We start from the raw sequence: 18,535 nt of genomic DNA, 5'->3' as shown, positions 1-18,535 counted from the left end.
TAAATACCCTGACAAACCCATTTTCCGTAAAGCCACTCCAGATGAACAGCTTTGCACAGCGATGTATTGTGTAGAGGTCAGGAAATCGAAGAGTGTAAACACCCTCTTCTTGTTTAGAGAAAAATTCAAAGCCTGCTTTTAAGCAGTCTTACAAAGAGCTTGTATCAAAGCTGAAAATACTGTGAGGCGGTTGGTATGGTTCTGCTCAGGCGCAGCTTCTGTTGGGCTTTAAAGTGGACCCATCAGGTTGTGTGTGTTCATTCCAAAGACCTTGTTCATGATACTGCTGTTCTTCCGTTAGTTTTGCTTGCCAGGTCAGTACCTTCCCATATTGTAAACGGTGTGTGTGTGCACGCACGTGTCCTGTATTTCCACTGTGCTGCTATAAAGAGCGTCTGCCTGCATTTGTTAAATTGCATGTCTAACAAATTTGCCAGTGGAAAAAATAGTAGTTGATGATGCAAGAAGAAATACTGAGTGATAATGCAAAAATGTAAAATACCTTTAAAATAGACATGAAAAATGTTTTCTTTTTAATGAAGTGAAGGTTACCATAATGTATATATTTGTGATGTATGACATTTAGATTAACCATAGGCTGAGTAGCATGAAAAATGTGGCTCTTGTGATTTCCTGACAATATATCTAAATCATAATTTAAAAAGGCAACACATAAGAGTGAAAACAAAATACAAAATTTGTATTATTTTAGCCTGTATTTTTGAGTCTGCCATAAAAAAAAAGGGGTGGGGCTTTATTAGGAAATACTCTGACCTGGCCTACAGGGTGGGGCTGTTGGCTGTCAGAGATGCCAATTCAAAGTTACTAATGTGGTTAGATTTGAAGGGTCAAAGGAGCCATTTATTATCCAACTCCCTTTGTCCCATCCATTGAAAATGAGCCTTATGCATAGTTCTGCTTTGTTCTTTATTCACATTTGGCATCACTGCTTAGCTTGCTGTATGTCTGGGAAATTTTTAGAATTTGAACAGTCCACTGTACATTTAGGTGAATATAGTGTGCTTTTACATGGCTGTATAGCCATGACTAGCTAACTCTGAATATTTAGTTTCTAGTTTTATTAACTTAAAAAGGAAATTGCTTTTCTGCAGAGCTTAAAGAAGCCCAGAAGAGAAAGAAACAACTGGAAGAACGCTGTAAACTGGAAGACAGCATCGGCAATGCTGTTTTAACTTGGAACAATGAAATCTTGCCCAACTGGGAAACTATGTAAGATAGTATGTTATACTGAGTTTTAATTAAAATTGCTGAGTCTGTATCCTGAAGAAAAGTTACAAAGTTAGCAAGTATAATCTTAAATGGTCTTGGAAACTTTTGTTTGAAAGCCACTTTTGGACAGCTACAAAGAAAATGAGCAACGTACGTTTCATTATTTCTACAAGGTGGCTTGTTCTAACTCTACAGTTAGAACTACTCTTAGAACTCTACAGTTCTAATTCTTATTATTTGTCTTTAATGGAGGTTCAGGATATTCAGAAACTGTGAAACACTGAGAGGTGATCTGTGGTGGAGAATTCAAAAGCAGAAAGCATAATGCTTGAACACCATGCATTTATCAGAAATTAGTTTTCCTTGACTACTTGAGCTGTTGATGTTGTTATATCAGATGTAGATTGAAGTACGTGTATGGTATTATGAAGCCTCTTTAATTACAGAGTGGTATACCTGCTGGGATAATGAAGTGATGGAAAAGAGAAGTAGGGAAAAAGTTATTTTAAAAAAATACTAAGTGCTAAAAGATTTCCTACAAAGACACAGCACAGGCAATTGGTAAGCTACCTTCACTGTCTAGTTTTTCATGGACTTTGCTAGTCATCTTAAAAAAAACAGCCTCCCACCCCAATATAACCACAACAACAACATAAACCAACTTCCACAGCACTCACAACTGCAATTTGCTTAATTGTGGAATTCAGTTGTCCTGAGAATATATGTTAAAAATATGGACAGAATTTGTTGGAAAATGCATTTCTGGAGAACTAAAGTAATAAATTAAGTATAAGCAAATTGTAGATTTACATGTCTGTGTTTAGTATTTGAAGATGCATCTGTTATGGCTGCTGTAAAAATAAGGATGCCTTTTCCTGTATTGGTTTATAAATCCAGAAGTTCCCCAATGTATTCACTATTTTACATTTTAGTTCAGAATCTGCTTTTAGATAAATGGATTGTTGTGGTTTTTGTCACTACCACAAACTTTCATTGGTGCTTAGGTGCTATTCTGTTCCTCCTGGGCTCTCAGATTGATGAACATCAGCTGCAGCCATTTCAAAGCCAGTGTTCTGTTAAAATGTCTTTCATGCTCCCACCTAGAAGTTATTACTTGTTACATCTTCATGCATTTTTCTGGATGGTTAGAGCTGCAAAACTGGGTGGGAAACTGCATGTTTCATTTGCATGTGCAAATGACTCATTTGCACAGCAGGGTGATGACAGAGGGGAGAGGGTAGACTTCTATAACTTGTTTCTGTATTTAATCTTACATGGAGATGTCCAGTCTTTAGCATAGGCAGTGGCATAGATACGGATTTCCTTTTCATTTGTTTATTTCTGTCCCCTACAATTCTTGCTGGTCAAGTGTGGTTGCAGATTATGGATATTGTGATTGCAGTGCTTCTGTCAAAATAAGCCATTAACTTGGAAGGAAGTAAGCTTTCCTTTAGAGTTCAAAGCAAAATAGTACTAAAGAATAGGTATGTGCAAATCGCGTTTGACTTCTTTGCTTGTTGACGTTCATTTTGGTTTGGATCCCTTCGGCAGTGGTAGGACACATTTGCAATTCAGCTGGCAATGAAATATTTCTTAGAATAATCCATTTTACTTTAAACAGGTGTTGTTCCCGTAAAGTTCGAGAGCTGTGGTGGCAGGGCATTCCACCGAGCGTGAGAGGCAAAGTCTGGAGCCTGGCAATTGGCAATGAGTTAAACATCACCCATGGTGAGACAGTTGTTTTGTCTATGTTGTCTTACAAAGAGAAATAGTAAGAGGACGGTCTTGTCTTTATTATGGTGTATCAGAACCTGAGGTGTGGGTGTGAGGAGATGTTATCTAGTTATGCTTTTTTTTTGTGGTGCTTTGACGTGTTTTGTTCAAAAATACAGTGTCTTTTAATCTTGTAGCTGCTCTAGGACTGCTGCTGTGAATTGTTTCTGATTATTGCTGTTGCTGTGTCTTGCTTTGATGTTAGATGGAGATGGTCAGAATTAATGACTCAAGCTTTTTTTTTTCTTTTTGAAACTTAGAATTGTTGTTAATTTTGTAATGCCTGTGAGTATGCATGTAGTGTGCTTCCTTTGATTTAGAGCAAGACATTAGGTTTGAGAGAGATTAAAAGACCCCTGGGAAAATTTGTACTTTTGTGTGTCTGTGTGTTTGTGAAAATAGAAATAGTGTGCTACTTCAGAGTACAGAGAAACACAGCTCTGAAAGACTAACATATGTAATTAATTGCAACATGGAAATGCGGTAGACTGCCTGTACTCCTGCTGTATTGTGCTGCTTTTCTGTGCTTGGCTTAGTTACCAAGTTGGGTGTAGTTCTTACCTGGAATTTTCTAGACTTATCCCAATTATCCAGTCAGACTATAATTTTGAACACCAGTGCTCTGTAAGAAAAGTAAATGCTTAAACACAAAATGCAGCTTGTGCCTAGATTGCCTTTCCTTTTCACTTAATCTTAAGTTATCGGTCAGTGGAACAAGTCTTTCAGAACCATAACCTACTTAGAAGTTCAACTGCTATGTTAGAGATACTGTAACTTGTAGTGCTGGGGCAGCATTGCTTGTATGGTAGGTAGGTAGTACCTGACAGTGGACATGAGCATATACAAATAGTGGGCTTGGTTTTCTCTGTTTTTCTTTTTCCAGAACTGTATGATATTTGCTTGGCTCGTGCCAAAGAGAAATGGCGATCACTTAGCACAGGAGGGGCTGAAGTAGAATGTGAAGGTACGCTTTTCGTGAATGATTTATGCTGTGTTACAGAATAAAAGATTTTGTAAAATTGTTCGTTAAAATGAAATCACAGATTTTAAACAAAAAAATTTCAGCTATAAAGATGCATCTGGTAAAAAGAAAACTTTTTTTTGTGGAAGCAAAAAATAGCTGTATTCTTTCTTCTCAGTGAACTATGATCTCTTATAAAACACACTTGTTCATTTTTCTTTATAAACTATCTCTAGGTACAGTTCTTATTTGCCAATTTGTAGGAAAACTAGGAAAGTTTGGGGATTGATAATTTGAATTGTAACACTAAAATACTTTGCTGCATCTGTAGTTTTGGAATTGAAACTCAAATTATAGCAGAAAATTGCATTTTAGTCCCTTATTGCAGCTTTGAGCCCATCTCTTGGGTGTGTTTTAGAGAGCAGCAGTTTATTTTTGCAGACGAAGTGGTTTGAGATTTACTAATTGATTGGAAGAGTTGTCTGTTTTTGAGAGAGTATAAAGCTACATACAGATGCTTGAAATTGCCTTTGGTAAGTAATCATGCTGAGCAGAAAAAGGAGAACATACATACTGGCATTTATCAAAAGAAAAATATTTTTGATTGGAAATCCCCTACTTTGTTCTCTTAAGATTGCCTGCATCTTAAATAAGATGACATCTAGTACGTTTCCAGCTTCCTCCTGCACTTTGGTTTCTGGAGTGTAGATGCTCATGTGATTGGTGTAAGCACTGGCTAGTGACAACTCTTGTTTTTGATTGCTCAATAAGTAGCAGTAGGTAATTCCCAACTATACTTACCAGAACTGACAAAATAAAAATAAAACTTTTTGATATCAGAAAGAAAACTAATACTTTAGGAATTTACTTTGTATGAGATCCGTGTCAGTTATGGAGAGTGTATTGCAGTGTCCATGATCTTTAACAACACATACAAAGAGTAAATAAACATCATTCTGGAAGGAGAGCTGACAGTAGTAGAGATAGGTGGCATCCATCAAATGCTGCTGCTTTAGGGCTTCTGTCTCCCACCACAATCTTTCCACCGAGGTAGCTGCTTCAGGAGCCACTGGGAAGGCTGGTTGAGGGCGAGGGGTCACAGGTTAACAGGCTTGCGTCTGTCTAATGATTTGTCAGCAGATACCAGTAAAGTACCTGGCCTGCCTTACCCTGCGTCTTTCCGCCCATTGCTTCAAACATGTTGAGGGTCAATGTGCACTGTAGGGTTGCCTTGAGTCAGGACGTACTTGCTTCTTAGCCTGTGTGCTGAATTCATGGAGTTGTCCTGTCTATACCCTTATTCCCTAGCATTTGCATCGAAATAAATGAACTGTGCAAAAGCTAACCCTTACTGGGGGGGGCGGCGGGAAGCATACACTGATCCATGTAATAAATGCAGTAACTTTGGCTTTTGTAGATGCTGGATTTTCTGCAGCTGACAGAGAAGCAAGCTTGGAGTTAATAAAACTGGATATCTCAAGAACGTTTCCTAATCTCTGTATATTCCAGCAAGTAAGCAATGTTAACTGTAGTCTTGACTTCTCAGAGAAATTAAGTTTACATAATCTTGCCAGTCCCTTGGTTGAAACAGCTTATTGAGTTCAAATCTGAAGGAGTAGACATCTTGAGAGGAAAAAGTTCCTAAAGATTTTGGAAAACTATAAATAATCTAGAGGAGAGTAACCTTAAGGTACTACATATTTGGAAGAGGCAAAAGCCCAATCTATTGGCTAATCATGATTCATGTAGCCTAGTTCATGCTGGTTTCTGTCTGATGAAGTGATGCTGGTGAGTGTTTCCAAGTCAGTGAATCAACACTGCTGTGTTGCAAATACACGCTAAGTGAGAGAGAGCACAGCTCAAGCAAGCAAGGTTTAGTTGCCTTTTTTTGGTTCCATGCAAGACCAATTTAACTTGTATGGTTTTGGTGTGCTTTAAAGACTCCTTTTAACCAGATATTTTGTCCTTCTCTACACAAATTTCAGCAGCCTGTAAAAAGTTTAGATTGTGGTAAATCAACATTTTTGGGTGAAAAACTTTTCCCTTTGGAAATTCTCAGCCAGTTACAGTATTTAGTGTAAGATATGGCAGCTGTTAATAGTCAACAATGTGAAGTTCTTTTTAGCTGTACATGTCATTCTTGATATGCTCTGTGTGTGCTATGGCATATTGTTGTTTTAACTATTTTCTGCTTTCTTGGCACTATCGTCAAAGTGCTGCTAAGCTATAAGGAATCTCTTAGGCTTACATTCCTCTTATATAAGGATTTAATATGTAATTGATGTATTGGATGAACTGTATGCATTTGTAATAAATATGGTATGGAGGGCTGTTTCATGCTTTTAAAGCTAAAATTATTTTGAAAGACTTGGGGCTGTTCAAAGCTGCATAGGGAAATAACGTGTCCTTTATCAGAAGTAATAGATACTGTCTGTAGCACTGACGGGTTTTTAACACGTTTGTTGTATACTCAGATGTATTGTCTTGTTTTTGTTTAATTATAGGGTGGTCCTTACCATGACACATTGCACAGTATTTTAGGAGCCTATACTTGTTACAGACCTGATGTAGGCTATGTAAGTGAAGAATTTTTTTTCAGGGGTGGGGAGGGAGGATTGTGTTAATCAGTCCTTTGTAGACCAGTATTAAATGATTTTGTGAATACTTGTGGGGTTTCTGTGTGGTTTCTTCTATTCCAGTACATGCTTGAGAAGTTTATATAATGGTTCTGTTGCTAGATTTAAGCTTTTTAACAGGTTAAGTAATTGGAAAACTCAAAAGTACATATTTGTAGTGCTTGAAAATTGGAGTCAAAAGAGAAGATGTAGTTAAGTTGGTCCTTTGAAGTACATACTGTTCTTAATGGCAGTCTTACTGAGACTGTTCTCTTGAGCATCTTACTCCTCTTGATATGTATTTCTGTGCCTTAGCACTGTGAGCTTCTGGAACAGTCTTTAAAGCAATGCTCATCGAGGCTATGTGAGCTCCCTCAAACTATTTGAAGTAGTGATTATGAGAGGACTGAGTGGGTTTCAGGTACTTCATTTAGTCTTTTTTCCCAGAGCAGGGAGAGAGATAGATATATATAGGAGCTTATTCTTTATTTGGGAGCAGTGGTTTTAGAGAAGGCAAATGTAGAAAGGTAATGTTCCTATTCTGTGAGTAGCATGCGACGCTTGGCAAAAACTGCTGAACGTGACTGCTGGGAAACTAGAAGAAGGGCAGATCAGGTGGTGAGCTTCATTTGGCATGGAACCTGTTGTGTTGGGAACGAGCTTGTTCCTCAGGTTTGCAGGAGGGACTGTCACGCCTTGGTCCATGTGACTCTGCAGTGGCAGCGTTACACCCTCTGAGTGAGAGAGCTTTGCCTAGATTCAGCATTGATTCCATAGCATACTTTGTAGAAAAATGCAGCAACATCATGAGCTTATGGTAAATGAAACGAGCTTAATCTTAAAATGCTGCTGCTTGCCAAATGAGTCGTTGCAGTTTGCAGTTGTCTGTAGCTGCCGGTAATTGATTGAAAAAGGAAAGAGCAGGCTTTGTCTCTAGTGTCGTAGTCCAGCTTTCCACAAACAAGGGTATCTATGACCCATCCCTAGGAGAAGAAGAATTACTTAAAAACAGCTTATTCTTTAAAAAAATCTTCTGCATATTTGAAAGTGATGTCATCCTAACCTGTCTTAGGAGTTTTACTTAGGAGTCTTTGAAAGGAGGCAACATGGGGATCATTAGCTTCCATGCTCTGAACATTCAATACCAAAGGGTCACATGGGTTAAAAAATCCTGCCTTTCTGAACGTTTCGCAAAATTCAGCAGCTCAGTGAGTGCATTAAACAATAGTGATTGCTGAATGGTAACACTTCTCCTTTCTTCAGGTACAGGGCATGTCATTCATAGCAGCAGTATTGATCTTGAACTTGGATACTGCAGATGCCTTCATTGCTTTTTCTAACCTTTTAAATAAACCCTGTCAGATGGCGTTTTTCCGTGTGGACCATGGCCTTGTAAGTATGCAAGAAAACTGTAATCTACATACTGTAGATAAGTGTAGGGAAAGTTTAAAAAAAAAAATTGATGGGCTCAGTAGCTTGGAAAGTAAGTCAGAATTTATTTTAAAGCAACACACTTGATAAACAAGAAAAACCCAACACACACACACACATGCGTGTGTGCATGCACACCTCCTCAAAAAAACCCAAAACAAAAACCACCCCACTAACCTTTCTGAACAGGCAGATGAATTAAATTGTTCAGCTGCTGTTTTATGATGCTCGGAGAATAGTTACGAGAATATTATTGTAGGTGTTTTTCAAATTGAGCACTGTAGTTAAAAGCTGAAAACACCTTAATATTAGAAAAAGTGTCTTGAAGGTGCTTTTTATCCCAAACTAATAGGTTGCTAAAAATAGACTGTTGCAGGGAGAACCAGGTTTTCCATCTCTTATTGTAGCAGCTGTGTTTGAAAAGGAGCCTGGGGGAATCAGATGAGCAGACCCCTCCAGTTTTCAGTAGGAGCTGGTTACCTGATTCTCTCTGGAGTCTCTCAAATTCCTTGTTAGCATGTACACTGGGCTACTTGTGTGCCATAGCAAAATAAGACATATCTCCTGAAAAGTGTTTTTAATTTACTTTAAATTTTTTTTTTTTGTAAAATATATGGCATTCTGTATTTCTTTCTCACTTACTTACCTTTTAACACTATGAAAATAGGATCTGCTTCTCAAGAGTTCAAATGGGAGAAATAAAGCAAAGGAATGGATGACACCGACAACAATCACTTTTGTTGCTTAAACAGTAGGACACTAGGGATCCTATCAGTATTTCCTGCTGGAAAGGCAGCATGTAATTCCCTGTTGCAGTCCCTGAATCTGATCAGTTGTAAATGCCCATGGGGAGATGTACCCCAGCGCAGGCAGCATTGCTAGAAGCAGTATCAGTCATCTCCATTACTGTACTTGGAAAAAGAGGACATGCTCATGCATTCAGTGTGTAAATACGGTTCTTGTGAAGATGATTTTGGAATTAAATTTGCTAGAATAAGCAAAACTATTTTTTTAGCTGAAGTAGTGTTTTTTGGTATGCTCTTGGATAGTGCTGTTTAGTTCTGTTAGCCTGGCTAAATAGAGGCTACGTGATAAACGAATGCTTATAGAAGCGTAGAGATTGTGATACATGAAAGAATGTTAACATATTGTGAAATTACAAAGCCATGATTCACCACAAGGAAAACTTTGTACCTAATATTTCAAACAGAGTGGTGAGATATAAAGTGAGACAGTTTTGGCTTCCTGTGGTTAATACACTGATCTGCTGTCAACCCTCATCTTTTTGTGTCAGTTTTACAGCTTAATAACCAAATGCTGATTAGTCTTAACATATAATAAATTAATAAAGTAAAACCAGCATAAGTTAGTTGTGGAAATGATAGTAATTTATACCGATTTATGTTGATTTCTTTTGTTGGTTGCAGTTTCATTAAACTAGAATTTTTTTTTAATTAGTACCAAGTAAATGTCTTGTTGAATGTTGATTTGATCAAGATAAATACCTGAACTGCTATTGCATTTCTGATAGAGCTGCCTGCATGACTATCAGTAGATGTGATTGTAGCAGTTATGTGTAAGATCCCTTCTCTAAAGTACTTTTGAAATGCTTTAGTAGAACTCTCTTACTGTGGTGCTAGCATGTAAACAGATCATTTTGGAGGTAGGACTGTCTGTTGCATTACCTGCTTCCTTCTTTATAGTCACAGATCTCATGTGATGCTTGGATTTCATGCATTTAAAAATCTTGTTTGCATTTAAAAATCATGTTGGGAAGCTGTTTCAGTTGTACAGTTCTCTAAAGTGGGTTTCTAGATTTCTGGTGTCATGTTTGCCATGAAGCTGTTTCTCAGTAACTGATGGTTCAGAGATTTTATGTAACTTTGTATGGCTATTTCTGTATATTCTGTAGCATCTCTGATTGGCTTTTAAGCCTTATACTGACTACCAGGCTGAATTTTTTATTTGCCACTGTTAATGAAGGTAGTCCACCATCTGTCACTTCATTCAGATGAAACGGGAAAAATTTCTGAAAGGACATTAAAAAAACCTGGGAAACAAATCTGTCATCCTTTAAAAGGATTTCAGACAAAAGGCTCCAAAAGGCTGCTCTTTTTGCTTTACTATCATGGTGTTTTCGGGAGAAGCATGGTGATACAACTCATACTTTGAAGAAATCACAGCCATTCTTTATTGCTTTTATTGGGATATTGTAATGAAAATTACTGAGTCATTCAAGGACTCTGCTTAACTTTTCTCCCTATAGTAGTAAGAGGACAGGGTGAGGGGGAGCTGAGAAGCCTTTTGTTTTTAACTCTTAATTGGATTGGAAGATTTTCTTTTTCTGTGCCCTCTGTTATGAAATTTGACCTAAATATTCAAACTTTAAAATAACATGAAAGTCTTCAGGTTAAAAGCAGTACAGTTCAGGGGTTACGGTGTCAGATGGGAGTTACAATCTGTTTCTTTTCAATAGGTGTTTTGTCTTGATCTTTGGCTTTTCTGTGTGAACTTTGTCTCTCCCTCTTTGCAATAGAAATGCTATTATCTTATTTTAAAACGTATGGTATAAAAGAAGCTTTGGTACTGGAATATGATTTATGATTGGAGCCAACTGGATGCTTCACTCTTGCTGTGGACTATTAAATTATTTTAGTTTTGTATTTCATTTTATAATCCATTGGGCCTTGGATTTTATTCAGTATAATATTAAATTACTGCCACAGGCATAAAGCACCATTCTGTCATAATTGTTTTGAGAAATCAGCAAGTAACTTATTTCCTGCTGGTACTTTTATTTCCAAAGGAAGCTGGCCAAGACTCAAAACAATAATTATATTGTTTAGTATGAGAACAGTATATAGAGTGGATCTTAAAACTCTGTGCTTGCAGGTGCTGTCCTTTATGTAAATGTGTGGTTTGTTATTGTATCATATAATTCATACGATCCTGTTTTTTTAAGAACATTAATCCAACAAGTAATACATTTAGACCTATTAATACAGCTAACTGTTTTTTTCTCCGCATTGTATTTCCCCAGATGTTGACTTACTTTGCCGCATTTGAGGTATTCTTTGAAGAAAATCTGCCAAAGTTATTTGCTCACTTCAAAAAAAATAACTTAACTCCAGACATCTATCTTATTGATTGGTAAGACATTGAAAGTATAATTAATGTACATACTAGCATATAGCTCCATGTCAGTATTCATGACAAAAGCTGGAGCGCTCTTACCTGGTTTAGTATTCTTTTAAGATAAAGGCTTTATCTTTTGTTCAGTACTTGAGTTTGTCAATCCAAATCATTCCTACATAGTTCTGTGATGTTTAACGTTTGCCTAACCTTTATTATTTTACTTCTGTTGAGTTTGAAGCTTATTTTGAAATACAGCTGTATAGCAATGTTTATCCATATTTAGTGCATATTTGGATTGATCTTCTGAGAAAATCTGTTAGTTTTTCTACTTTATGTACCGGTGTGTAACAGGGGTGTATATCCAGGCAGTATTGCTAGTCTTGCATTTGAAAGTTATAGTTTGTACTCTTGGACAGAACAGGAAAAGAGTAGTTAAAACATAGTGTTTCTGTCCATACAACAGAAGCTAGAAGCTACAGAAAAGCAAACACCTAGGCTTTTGGCAGGATGAACTATGGCTCCTGGGCAGTATCTCACTCATATGTTAGGCGGTCCTAGATCCTCTTTAGAGGATCCCAGTACAGATTGTTTAAAAACTGATCTTGACATAGTCCAGTTGAATAGCTAAAGAGCATTAGCATGTTTTTAATTACTGCAGCTATTCCACTTAGCAGACAGGCAATTACAATCTTTTTATTTGGTGAAACTGCCTTCCCTTTTATTGCTAGTGTAGTTAGAACCTTTTTCCTTAGAGAGGAAAAAAGACAAGGATCTTACTTGCACTCCTGCCAAATTTCGGTGTGGTATAAGGCACTCCAAATTGAGTGTTTGCATTTGTGCCTATTGGACTTTGGTTTGGGGCAGCTAAGGTGTCTCTTCTAAGCAAGCAAGACTTTGTTGTCAGTTTTGGGATGATATGAAATCTCTTTTGTGAAAAATTGGTTTGCCCTTAAATTGTTGACGACAACTCCTGTTCTCAGGTATCTGACTAAATACCTTCAGTAAAAGATTAAATTCCCAGTAGTAACAGCATTTTTTTCTGAGATTCATAAGTTATTATTTTGGAAAACATTTGTACTGTTAATGCAATTCTGCCTGAACCAAGCTCTTGATACCCTGGTGATCTTTAAGACCTAGTTGTTAGCACTGAATGTGTTGCTGATCCATTAGACGGAAATCCATTTAAAGTAATTCAGTCCAATCCAGCAGTTCGAAGTTTGAATACATGAGTTTTCATAGGGTTGTAGAATTGCTGGGGCATTGGAAGGGACCTCTGGAGATCATCTAGTCTAAACCCACTGCTCAAAGCAGGGTCAACTAGGGCAGGTTGCTCAGGAGCTTGTCCAGTCACGTTTTGAATATCTCCAAGGAAGGAGACTCCACAACCTCTCTAGGCAACTGTTCCAGTGTTCAACCACCCTCACAGTGAACAAGTTTTTTATTTTCTTATGTTTAAATGGACTTTCCTGTATTTCAATTTGTGCCCGTTGGCTCTTGTCCTTTCACTGGATACAACTGAGAAGAGTCTGGCTCTGTTGTCTTTATGCCCTCCTATCAAGTATTTTCGTACATTTAGGTCTGAGCCATCTCTTCTCCCGGCTAAGCAGTACCAGCTTTCTCAGCCTCTCCCTGTGTATCAGATGCTCCAAGCCTTTAATCATATTCATGGCAAGCTGGACTTGCTCCAGTATATCCATGTGTCTCTTGTACTGGGAAGCCCAGAGCTGGCTCACCAGTGCTGAGTAGAGAGGAGGGGTGACCTGCCTTGGCGTGCTAGCAGTGGTGTTCCTAATGCAGCCCAGGAGTTTGTGGACGTTCTTTGCTGCAGAGGCACGTTGCTGGCTTACAGTCAACTTGTTGTCCACCAGGACCTCCATGTCCTTTTCTGCAAAGCTGCTTTGCAGCCTGTTGGCTTCCCACATGTATTGGGAAGCCCGGGCTTCTTTTCTCCTTAGGTGCAGGACTTGGCGGTTCCCGTTGTTGAACTTCATGAGACTCATGTTGGCTCATTTCTCCAGTGTCTCAAGGTTCCTGTGGAGTGGTGTATCAACCTCCTAGTTTTATATCACCTGCAAACTTGCTGAGGGTACAGTCTGACCCATCATCTAGGTCCCTAATGAAGATGTTTAAAAGTATTGGATGAGTATCAAGCCCTGGAGTACTCTACCAGTGGATCGGCTTGAAGCTGATCATGCCACTAATGACAACCTTCTGAGCTTGGCAGTTCCAGCCAGTTTTCGGTCCACTTCACTGTGCATTTATCTAGTCCATACTTCCATCAGTTCATCAACAAGGGTTTTATGGGATGCAGCATTGAAAACCTTGCGAACATCAAGATAAACAACATCCATTGCTCTCCCCTCATACACCAAGCCAGTCATCTCATTGTAGAAGGCTATCAGGTTGGTCAGGCATGATTTTGCTTTCATAAATCCATACTGACTTCTCCCAATCACCTTTTTGCCCATCATATGTTTTGAAATGATCTCCAGGAATTTTTCTTCCTTTATTTTCCCAGGGATGGAGGTGAGGCTGACCAGCCTGTAGTTCCCTGGGTCCTACTTCTTGAAGATAGGAGTGACATTTGTTTTCTTGTAGTCCTGAGGAACCTCCCCTGATCACTGGGACCTTTCAAAGATAATTGAGAGTGGCCTCACAGTGACAGTAGACAGTTTCCTCAGCACTCACCTGTGTATCTCACAAGGTCACATGCACTTGTATATACCCAATTTGTTCAAATGTTCTCTAATGTGATCCTCCTTGCACTAGGCTTTCCCAGTGGTCTGGAGGACCTGGGATTCCGGAAGGTAAGTCTTCTCAGTAAAGGCTGAGATGAAGAAGGCAGTGAGTACCACAGCCTTCTGCATGTACTTTGTCACCAGGTTTCCTGCCCCATTCAGCAATGGGCTCGTGTTTTCCTGAGTCTTTTTTTCTGCTGATGTACCTGTGGAAAGCCCTTCTCATTGTCCTTAACATCCATTGCCAGATTCAACTCCAGATGGGCTTTGGCTTTCCTAGCCTCTTCCCTGCATACTCAGACAACGTCTCTGTATTTCTCCAGGGTCATCTGCCCCTCCTTCAGCCTCTTATGTACTTCCTTTTTATATTTGAGTTTTGTCGGGAGGTTCTTGTTCATCCATACGGGCCTCCTGCTGCCTTTGCTTGAGTTCCTTGATTTTCATATGCCTCTTGCACAGAGGATAGTGTAACATGGGCTTTGTTTGACTTGGCTTTTACACTGGGATTAAATTTTAATGCAACATGAGTACAGGAATGAGGGGATGTGTAATGGATAGGCTCATTTCTCCCAACATTTGATGGGAGAAATACCATCGGAAGGATTTTTATGACTGAAGGATGAGAATATTAAACTGAACTAGATCTATGCACAGAGCAGGAAGGTGTTAGAAAAAAATACTGGAATAGGATAGAAGGAAAGGAAGAGGGCAGAGGCTGATATGTTCAATGATAAGAAGAAATATGTTGAAATTATATTGCCTCAAACAATGTTGTGAAAAGCTTGTGTGTGGAGGAAGCAGTTGAATAAAAGGGATATCAGAATAGGAAGACTGTAAACGTGCTGGAGAATAACTAGATAGACAACATTAAAATCACCAGGTTATCATCTTTTTAATGGATTACTAGTTTAATATGATGCTGTTGTAAATAAGGTGATTTTTTAATATAGGAGACGCTAAAAATGAGTGTCTTCATGGTGCAGGCGTGTTAATATCACTTTGTTGTCTAACTTTGAGCTTTCCATTGTAAAGAAGAAATCCTGAGGAACAGCACCAGAAGTTGGAGATTTAGAAAAAGACTATTTTGATGAAAGGTTGAAGGTTTACATTCCCCTCAGCAATTTTGCTTTGATAGACTAGTCCTTACTGTGTTTTCCTGAGTAAACATATATGTGATCAGTTATTCTCTCTGAGCACATTTAGACGTTAAATAAAAAAACAAAAAAATGACTGACTTATGAGCAGAGAACTGAAGTGTTGAAGTCTGAGTGTGTGGGACACATCAGGCATCCCTTTCGTTCCTTCTATGGGTATTAAGAGCACTTGAAAGAAACTTCTGTCAGGAATGCTTGTGGATGGTGCTTCTCAAGGTCTTTGTATGAATGGACTGACAACCCTTAGCATTTCTTGCTGACTACCTGCATCCATACTAAAGCTGTTTGTTTTAATCCCAAGGACAATTTACTGTGTTCCTGCCCATCCCTGGAGAGTCACAACACTATGATCTTGCACAGGAATGTAGACTAGTTGAGGTAGTCCTGCCCAATCCTATATTAAACTTTTTTCACACTTGTTTTGAGCTAGACAGCTTGTCCCACTCTGTCTTTAATTTTGTTAGATAGTGGAGTTGGTATTGAACTGCGTAAGGTTTAGGTATAGTATTTAAATATATATGTGTGCCTGTGTATGTGTATATAAGTCTATGTATACATATATGTGTGTGTGCATACATATATATACTTTCTACTTCAAAATACTTTGATCCTGTAGGAAGCAGATTTAGATTTTTTTTTTTTTAAATGGCCACTGGAAACTTAGCGAATTGGACTTCATATGTGCTGTCCTTCCATTACTTCCAGGAAGTAATATAGAAAAGATTTAAGGAAAAATCTGGTGGGTCTGTGTTTTCACAAGCGAGTAACTATTAAAGCTAAGGACTTTGGAAAATGTTGTTTGTAAGGTTGTCTGTGACTCATGGCTGACGGTGAATTTGCTGTAGTACAGATATCGCTCCATTAAAAACAGAACTGTTTCCGGAAAGATAAGAATGCGGTTTCAGTGTGTTTAAAGTCAGGGAAGAATATGGTACAGTGTCGCTCTGAATAGACAGACCTTTTGGTTGTAGGTAAAAATCTCTATGAAACAGCCTTGCTCTAACAACATTACTTTTATTTAAATGCGCTTTTGTTCTGAGCTCCGAAGGGATGCCTGCTGCTATTCCGGTGGCTGGCATGGTTACTGTGCAGGCATGTGTGCAGTAAATCTCAGTTGGTGCCAGCTCTGGGAGGGCTCCAGTAGCCAGTGCTGCACAGACCAGTTGCTGGGAAACCCTCCTGCTCCTGCCGCAATTACAGTGGAATCAACTAGTCTCCTTTGTGCTGCTTCCTGTAACCAGTGCCGCAGGGAACGGCAGTAAAATGGGTATGCTTAAATCATTTTTGAAGGAGTACATTCCAAGAAAAAGAAATGCTGTGCGTATAGATGGGCCCAGCTATGCAGGTGATGCAATGCTGCTTTGGGTTTTCTTGGGGCTGGTAGAGGATTTAGGGAGGGGAGCCCCCCTGCCAGTTCAGTTCCACCACTGCGTTCTGTGATGGGAAAACGCCAAGGACTTAAGAATTTAATTAAAAGATACAGTGGCATGATTATCAGCAGATACCTGCCAGAAGTAAGGCATCTCTTTTAAAAAGGACCCATGTGCTTCAAGCCCAAACTCCAACTGAAAGATCGCATGGAAAGAATTCAAAAGCTAGACAGGTTTTTACTTTTTTTGAAGAATATAAAGGGAATCAAGTGTGAGAGAGCTGTAAAGAGCAACGTGCAGTCAGGTTCACAGAGAATAGGGGGGAAATAGTGTGCCTGAATAGCCCAGTTTTGGCCTCTCGTCTCTGTCAGCTGATGTACCGCCGGCTCTTGTGAGCAGAGCAGAATGTGGATTTGCAGAGGACGCATGCTGTCTATTTATGGCCTGCTGCTGCTATACAAACACCTCTTTATCCCTACTCCGAAAAATTATTTTGGCAATAATTATAGCCAAGGGCTTTGTTTGTACTGATGGATTGATCAGTGGTTCTTTAGTATTACATTGACTGTGATTGTGCTCCGTGAACACTAACTTTCTATTGACACCGTTTGCTTGTTATGATAAAGGTCCAAGCCACTTTGTGTGGACGTTTGTAGTGGGCACTTTCAATGAAGTATTTATAAGCTTTTACGTTAAGAAAAACATAGTCCATGTCATGCCATTAACTCTTCACCCCTTCAAAAAATGAAGCTTAAGATGATGCTTTAAATGCATGCCTCCTTTTCAAAGAAAAAAATGGACTGTAATTCTGTCCAAAGGTTTCTGGTGACATCCTGATTTTTTGAATTGGAATTGTTACTGGACTCCAAAAGATCACAGTCTACAGCCCAATTTACAGTGTGCTCATCCTTATGTCACTGCAGGTTAGGGTGGAATCAAGTGAAATATTGCACTGCTGTGTAGTACTCCTAGGTGAGAGAGCAGGGCTTTTTGGGTGCTTCTGACTGGTTGGAAATTGCTCAGAAACTCACACAGTATTTGTATTATATTGATACATTTTACAATGCAGTCAGATTTGCTGAGTACTAAGAAGTTGCTCTGTTGTAGTCAGTATTGTATAGTACATAATATTTAAGTTTTTCTTTTCCTAATAAGGAACAAAGTAAATACTTCCACTTTTTTATCTGTAATGATTTTTAAATTGTACTAAATAAACTGTTACCAACAAGCTTATTACAGTAACTGTAAAGGTGCTGATGAGAGCAGAGATGCCACTATACAATAAAGTAATGCATGAACCCTTAGAGAGATGCAATCTTTGTCTCAAAGCAGATGTAGTTGAAATTGATACAAAATGTAACAACTAAAAATTAGTACCAGGATGAAGGAGGGAGGATCCAAGAATAAGTTTAAAAGGTGAATTAGTTCATCAGTTTCCACAACTGAACTCAGAAGTTGCAGAAATATTTTTGTGCTGTTACTGACATGAGAAAAGAATGTGTAGTGCAAGAATATGGAAGATCTGATTTGCATCAGTGTTGTTATGCGTGAGTTGTCAGTCCAAAATGTGGCATACCTGTCTTCATCACTGTTGCTAACAATATCCTGTGAAGACTTTTTAATTAAAAAAGAAAGGAAGGGGAGGGGACGGGGGGGGTAGGAAAAAAAAGAAGGAACAAAGGAAAGAAAACACGGAGCCTATGATTATCATGGTAACAGTACTTTGCTTTCTTGATAACATAATGGTCATACACTTTCCCTGTGAGTAGCAGACCAGCCAGGATTTCATGTATCTACCTCAAAGTACACTTTCATCATAAGCAGGGCTGGGAGGAGCAGGAGCATCTGGTACTTCGGTTTTTTTTTCCCCTCTTCCAAACAGATAGCGGCCAGTAACCTGCATTCATGTTACTCTGACACTGGACATCTCTGTGCTGGTTAGCTGTGTTGTCTGCACCTGGGCCTTGTAGTGAGCTGGAAGAGAGCTGCAGACAGAAAATCATCCTGCAGTACAGCGAGAGCGGATCATGTGCAAGTAGTGTGCTAGCGCTGCCGAGAGCTGCTGCTGTAACTGTTTTAGTCTAGCAGCTGCTTTATTACTATAATAAATTTCAGCTGGGTTTCAGAC

General features: G+C 38.8%; 1 protein-coding gene across 3 annotated transcripts in view; it reads left to right on the top strand.

The window, feature by feature from the left end:
• Positions 1 to 18,535, top strand: part of TBC1D14 (TBC1 domain family member 14) — a 76,913-nt gene that overhangs the window by 48,333 nt on the left and 10,045 nt on the right. For all 3 annotated transcript variants that reach the window (XM_050895598.1, XM_050895599.1, XM_050895600.1), the window contains 7 exons: positions 1,113 to 1,230; positions 2,852 to 2,958; positions 3,887 to 3,967; positions 5,382 to 5,476; positions 6,469 to 6,540; positions 7,843 to 7,971; positions 11,051 to 11,160. In XM_050895598.1, the coding sequence (XP_050751555.1) occupies positions 1,113 to 1,230; positions 2,852 to 2,958; positions 3,887 to 3,967; positions 5,382 to 5,476; positions 6,469 to 6,540; positions 7,843 to 7,971; positions 11,051 to 11,160 (712 nt within the window). The remainder of the gene's footprint in view (positions 1 to 1,112; positions 1,231 to 2,851; positions 2,959 to 3,886; positions 3,968 to 5,381; positions 5,477 to 6,468; positions 6,541 to 7,842; positions 7,972 to 11,050; positions 11,161 to 18,535) is intronic.

The sequence above is a fragment of the Gymnogyps californianus genome, chromosome 4 (genome assembly GCF_018139145.2).
Source record: "Gymnogyps californianus isolate 813 chromosome 4, ASM1813914v2, whole genome shotgun sequence".
Taxonomy (NCBI): domain Eukaryota; kingdom Metazoa; phylum Chordata; class Aves; order Accipitriformes; family Cathartidae; genus Gymnogyps; species Gymnogyps californianus.
This window is presented reverse-complemented; position numbering and strand designations above follow the sequence as displayed.